The 6,785-nt window shown below is 41.8% G+C and overlaps 1 protein-coding gene across 3 annotated transcripts; it reads left to right on the top strand.

Moving 5' to 3' along the window:
- The first annotated feature begins 817 nt into the window (after positions 1-817).
- Positions 818-2,650, top strand: LOC101967373 (transcription elongation factor A protein-like 2). Of its 3 annotated transcripts, none has more exons than XM_021721462.3 (3): positions 818-980; positions 1,520-1,633; positions 1,843-2,650. In XM_021721462.3, the coding sequence occupies exon 3, from the start codon at positions 1,870-1,872 to the stop codon at positions 2,467-2,469; it is 600 nt and encodes a 199-aa protein (XP_021577137.1). In that variant the 5' UTR covers positions 818-980; positions 1,520-1,633; positions 1,843-1,869; the 3' UTR covers positions 2,470-2,650. The 3 variants fall into 3 exon arrangements, with proteins under 3 accessions (XP_021577137.1, XP_005342481.1, XP_021577136.1); XM_021721461.3 differs by having other exon boundaries at positions 819-980; positions 1,520-1,589; XM_005342424.5 differs by lacking the exon at positions 1,520-1,633.
- Positions 2,651-6,785: the final 4,135 nt, after the last annotated feature.

Genomic DNA, 6,785 nt, shown 5'->3' with positions numbered 1-6,785 from the left:
TAGAATTTTTTTTTTTTTTGTAAAGTTAGTCTTCTTGTCCAGGGAACTAGGAAAACTGACTCTATTGACCCTAGGCCACATTCAATCATTATGCTAGTGAATTTCTGTGAATTATCTCAGGATGAAAATTATCTCAGGATGATTTATCCCCAACAATCTGAATTGTTGTGTACTCACCTAGCATCACCTCTAGTTTAATATTTCCCAACATTTTAAATTTTAAAATAATGCCTTGCTATTACTGATAACTTATGTCAAACTAGTCTTGAATAGGTTTAGTAAACTTATTACTTTTCTAGCGCTAATTAAAACACCACACATTCGTTCTCTTACCGTTGTAGGAGTCAACAATCTCAAATCAGTTTTATTGGACTGAAATCAAGGTGTTGGCAATGTCTTCCTCCTTTTTTAAGGATCTGGGGGGAATTAGACAAAGGCGTTTTGCAAAGTGGTTGTGAGCTTCAGGAGCTGAGCGTTCTTGTTAAATAACGTACTTCTTCTGATTTGCTGTCAAACCTGATGAAAATGGGCATCTGAGAGGGATGATGTGAGAGGATGCTGTTAGGTGCACCAGGTAATGCACCTGGGGTCAGGTTTTCAACTCCTCCTCCTTTTCTGGGTGTACACACACAGAGAGAGAGAGAGAGAGAGAGAGACGCGCGCGCACACACACACACACACACACACACACACACACACACACACCTCTTCAGCAGCTTCAAAGTCTCTAGGATTTGTGTGTGGGGGGGGGTGAGGTGCTTTGGCATAGTATGGGGGGGGCGCGGGTAAACTCAAGTGACGCAGCTTTCACGTGACCAGCTGGGGCCCAACCTAGGCATTAGCCTTTGCGCCTGCCTGATCGCGCGCCCTGCAGTTGGATCCCTGCATCCACACAGAACTCTGTTCTGGGTGGCGGGTGATCCCTTAGAAGGCTTCCGTGAGCTAGAGGACACACGCAGGCCTGTCCTGGGTCTTTGAAGGTCAGTGTGAATGCAGGGGCTGTCATCAGACCCGGGGCAAGGATGGAGGTGGGTGGCAGCAGGATCCTTCAGCAGTTAACTGGGGGCGGGGGAAGGGATCAGCGAGATCAGTGAGGAGGGAGACCCGGAGCGGCAGGGACTGAAGGGCCTTGCAGAAGTCCAGGTGCCTTCTCGAACCTCCGCCCCATTCCTCCATCCATTTTAGAGCAAGTCATGCGGTGGGGGGCAACCCTGCAATGCGACAGTGAAACGTAGATGCCTTCTGGAAATAACCCCCTTCTCATACTCTGCACCTATGAAATGGAACTGCATAACCTGGGCAAAAGCGGGGAAGGGGTGAGGCAGGTTGCCTTCGATAGGGGGACATGCAGACCCAAACATAGTGTGCAAAGTATCCTGGTTTGATGCCCAAGACCTGAAAAGAAATGGCGACTTGAAGTAGAGGAGAAGGTTGAGTGAGGAGGGCCTGGATTTAAAAAAGGGACCCCAGTCCCTGTCAGTCCTGAGCGCCCTGCCCCGGCCCCGTATCCTGTCTGCAGGTCTGCGCATCTGTTCCCAGAGCTCTGGGAGGCCTGTAAAAGAGAAGCAACCCGCCCAGGATCCCTGCAGGTCAGTGAGGCGGGGTGTGCAGCACGGACAGGGACCCAGAAGGGGTAAGAGTGCGGAGGGCACAGCCCCGGGAATGCTTGCTGTAGGGGGAGGAATGTGTGGTAAGGGGCTTGCAGAGGCACACTTGGAGGGCTGGGCAAGCTAAGAGGAACCCTCACAAGGTCAAGATGCAATACCCTGTGGACCTGTGTTACAGCCCCATTCAGTTTCCCATGTCTCTTCTTAGTCTTCTCTTCTCTTCCCCCATTCCCAGGACAGGAAAAGGAGAGGAAATCGTGACATGGAAGAACTCTACAGTGAAAACAGAGGAACACCTTCCAACCAAGGAAAGAAGGAAAATGAAGAACAGCCACAGGATGAGGAAAAGCCAAAAGGAGCCTGTACCTTGAAAGACAAGGAAATATTAGAAAATGAGGAAAAGACTGCACATCAGGAAATGCTGAAGGATAAGGAAAAGCCAGAGAGTGAGAGAACAGCAAAAGAGGAAGGAAAGCCAGAGAGAGAGGGAAAGGTGGAAAGTGAGGAAAAGCCAGAGTGCTCAGGAAAGCCAGAAAGTGAAACAAGGGCTGCAGAAAAGCGCCTAGCTGAGGATGACATACCCAGGAAAGCCAAAAGAAAAACTGACAAGGGGCTGGCTCATTACCTCAAGCAGTATAAAGAGTCCATACATGATATGAATTTCAGCAATGAGGATATGATAAGAGAATTTGACAGTATGGCTAAGGTGAAGGATGACATGAGAAAAAGCAGACAGAAATTAGGGAGGCTTTTGTGGATGCAAAGAAATTTAGAGGACCCCTTCTACCCAAGGGGCCCAAGGGAATTCAGGGGTGGCTGTAGAGCCCCACGGAGAGACCTTGAAGACATTCCCTATGTGTAGTGCTTCTGGCAGGCAATTGCCAGGTCTTGTGTTTTAAGCTAATACATTAAGTGTCTCTTCTGTTACAAGAAGTTCTTTTGACACTATTGCAGCACTCACTTTGTGTTTATGTAGGGAATTTTCCCCATGTGTATTGCAAAGTTATTGTGATTTTGGAAAAATAAAGGAGTTTACAGTATCATCTACAGAATCTGTTTGTTTTTGTAAAAGGAAAGTGTAGTGCATGTGTGCACAGGGAAGATAGAAAGTTTTGATCCCTAAAAGGTTAACAATTGCTTTTCTGAGTTGTGGGCTGTGGGTGATTTTCTTTCTTGTTTCTTTTCAACTTATCTGTTTATTTTTTTCCTAAAGAAAACGAATTTCTTTGGGCTGGGGAAGTGGCTCAAGCAGTAGCGTGCTCGCCTGGCATGTGTGCGGCCCGGGTTCGATCCTCAACACCACATAGAAGCAAAGATGTTGTATCCACCAAAAACTAAAAAATAAATATTAAAATTCTCTCTCTCTTTCTTTAAAAAATTAAAAAAAAGAAAACAGATTTCTTATCTCACAAAAAGTAATAAGATATTTAAAAATTAGAAAACAGTACATAAATAACAATGGAAAAATTGTTCAATAAGCTTATAAAGGCTGTGGAAACACTTAAAATTCTTGTTGTCAAAACTAAAATTATAGGTAAAACTCCCATTACCTCTGGGACTCATATTTGGAGGAATCTATGGTTATTACAAAACCCTTACTCGTAAGGGACTGTCCTCTTATCTGTCAAATGGGGATAATACTTGCATTCCATAACTGCTGAGTATATCACATGAGGTACAAAGTGTGTGAAATGTGTTAGATTGCCTTCTACTTTATCCCCAGTACTAGCAGAACCAAGACTCCTTTAGACACTTGGAGAAAGACTGGGGTACATCTCACCTGTACCTGGGGTTACGTTCAGGAAGTTGAAAGGTAGGTATTATCCTCCCCTATGTAATACCATGTCTGCTAGGCACTGTGCCCCTTCTCATAAATCTTGCAACCTCCAAAGGATCCCAGTGTTGCTGATGGGCAGGCATCAAGACAAAGCCCCATTGATTTCTCTGGAATCTCCAGTAAGCCAAGTCAACTGTATTCCAAGCCATGATATCTATAGAAATATGGATAATACCCTTTTCCTCACTTTTGAGTTTTACTTACCAAGTTGAGTAACATCTCAATGATAACTTTGGCCCCTGATGGATTTCATATTTTTAGTAAAATAATTCTTTCTCGGTCTGTTGATAGCATTTTTGCATGCAGCAGTCTCTCTACCAGATTCAGATGTGAGAGACGGGTAAATTTTGAATAACACACTTGCTATTCTCATATGTCAGTGACTTGTCCAATTTTTTGTCATCCTTAGAAGAAATTTTGTCCTAGGTAACTCTTGGTAGGTACTGCCTTACCAGTTTAATACATTTGTGAATATTAGAGCATTGCTACACAAAAAGTGATCTGTGGATGAGCTGCATCAGCATCATCTGAGAGAAAGTTAGAAAATACAGAATCTCAGGTCCCTACACCAAACATACTGATCAAAATTTTCATTTTAACAATACCCTGAGGTGATTTCTGTGCATATTGAAGTTTGAGAAACACTGGCTTATGCCAGGTGCAGTGGTGCATGCCTATAATCCCAACAGCTCAGGAAGCTAAGGCAAAGAAGGTTGTGAGTTCAGAGCTTAGCCTCAGCAAAAGTGACGTGCTAAGCAACTCAGTGAGACCCTGTCTCTAAATAAAATACAAAGTAGGGCTGGGGATGTGGCTCAGTGGTGGAGTTCAATCACCAATATCTCCCCCCCCAAAAAGAAACACTGGCTTATAAGGAGACTCTCCTCAGCCACCCCACTATTACCTCATGAAATATGTTTCTAGGAAGATAAATATATGCATTATATAATACATACACCACAGATTATTAAGTAGACTTGTGTTGTCAAACTGCAGTTTCATCTCCCTACATTGATTAGTATATCTTAAATTCAGTGAAGATTTGCAATATGTTTAATTAAGTGGTATATAATAAAATCAGAGCCAGATAGTAAATATCAGACTATATTTCAGGTAGATAAAGTGAGTATATTTTTGTGAAATTTGTGTTTCAGTTATGTATACATGTACATGTGTGTACCTGAGTTGTGAATAATTTATTTCTGGCTGTGGGCTGGAGCTTTAAAAAAATTAGGAAACATTGGATTCTGCTTTTCAAAGCACAATCTGACCTTTATCCTGGTACCCCTAGTGCCTAGCACAGTTCTTAATGAATTTATAAATAATAGTAGCTGAATCAAGAGTTTTTGTCCCACATAATTCCCTATCTACATAAATAACTGTGGAGTCTTCTCTAGTAGCGTTTACTTGCAGTTCCAAAAGGAACACCATGGAAAAGGGCTTGTACCACAAATTTAACCCTATCTCATTTGATTAATGCATTAGTCCTGGGGTTGTACCCAGGGCCTCACACACACTAGAAAATCATTCTATCCCTGAGATACATCACCAGCCATTACTAATGCATTTTTAAGGTGTGTTAGCTTGATACCTATCAAAATCACCAAAAGAAAATGTCAACTATTTGACCCACTCCTAAGTTCCAGTGAATAAATCTCTGGAATCTCTGTTTTATCAGGCATCCTATGTGATTCTAATTCACACTAAAAGGGCATTAATTTATATATTCATTATGATTTCAGTCACATTCAGTGCAAACCATAAAGTAAGCAGAAAAAAGAATTATAGTGTCTCTCTTATTTCTGGATGGTGAGGGAGGGAGGACCTTTCTAAAGTATAAAACAAATTTTGGGAGTAAGAATCCAACAGGCAACAATTACTATATCCACTGAACAGAACCTGCAAGTTTCTTTTAGAGAAAATTATGCCTATAAATAAAGGCATAAGCAAGGCACCTTGTAGTATGTTGTATTTTCTGCTTCAGATGCCCTAAAAACTAGGGTAGCTAACCAGTTTCATTACTATGGGAGACTCATGGGACCACAAATGGCAATGTTTGCAAATCTAAAGTTTATTGAAGAAAAAAAATGCAACATAGAAGTAGCATGGATATACACCATAGCCAAAATCTCATAGCAAGGGATCTAGAATGGCTAGGTATGACTTCCAATCATCTTCCCTCTCTATAAGAGCTCTGAAAAGATGTATTTATTTTGGGTCCAGAAACACTGATGTGTACATGGAACCAGAGAGCACAAAAGAGGGTCTCTGGTACACTGCTGCTTAGGTAGGCATATTCTTTATTTTATTTTATTTTTTATTAGCTACACATGACATTACAATGATCTTGGCAATTCATACATGTAGGCATATTCTTGCTGCATCGCCAGCCCCAACAGCAGAATCCTTGGAAGAAAGGTCCATCTAGATCAGAAACAAATAATCTGACTGAAATTAATAAAACTTATGAGCTGATACAAATCACTCAAAACTCCTCAAATTCATGATTATAAGACAATATGCTTAATTCAGCATGCTCTATGCTTTTACCATGGGTCAATATCCATGTGAATTTCTTATTTTAATAAAAAATTTTAAGCAAATCTCAATTCTGCCCCAGATAACCTTGAAGAATAATGTTTTTTCCCTTTCTCCTTACAATGTATATAAAGCTAAATAGAGGCGCTCTTTTCCAGTGCAGGCACTTTTCCCCATGACCATCACTAATTTGCTGCATATTTCCTCATCTTCCCATCCTGGTTCAGTCTCCATTCTTCTCTACCCTGCTCTGTGATCCAAGGAAGAGAGGCCTACATGGACCACATCAGATGGCTCTTTTGATCTCTTGAATCCCATAATGGAGAATGTGGTCAGGAATTTTTTCTTCCAACTTGTTTCCTGAAGGTGTCAGCACATGCTAGCAGAGTCCTTTATCTAAGGTTCCTAGGAGGTGGCTTTCTCCATAGGCTCTGTATATTTAGTAGCCTCTCTTCATTTGTCTTTCAGGCCTGCTTCATGGAGATGAAATAATTATCACAAACATGTGGGAGTATGTGTTCATATAGAGTATGCATAGGGAAATGAGAACATTGGAGGTTAAGAACACATGTAGAGCACCAGAAAGCTTTCATGGTAGGTTTGAGAGAGTCTTTTGTCTTAGGGCAGGCACAGCTGAAGACCAAATCCAGGTCCTTGTAGTGTTGCAGTTCCATTGACAATGAAATGCTCCATCTGCTATGGCTTTTACAATAAATTAAGAACAGTAGTAGGGATGGAATGGAACCCTTATGTATGGGATAGGGGCATTTGTGCAGGCACACTCTAAGCCATTGTGAAATGCATTG

Source organism: Ictidomys tridecemlineatus, chromosome X, assembly GCF_052094955.1.
Source record: "Ictidomys tridecemlineatus isolate mIctTri1 chromosome X, mIctTri1.hap1, whole genome shotgun sequence".
NCBI classification, from domain to species: domain Eukaryota; kingdom Metazoa; phylum Chordata; class Mammalia; order Rodentia; family Sciuridae; genus Ictidomys; species Ictidomys tridecemlineatus.
The sequence above is the reverse complement of the archived record's forward strand: the minus strand, read 5'-3'. Positions and strand labels throughout refer to the sequence as shown.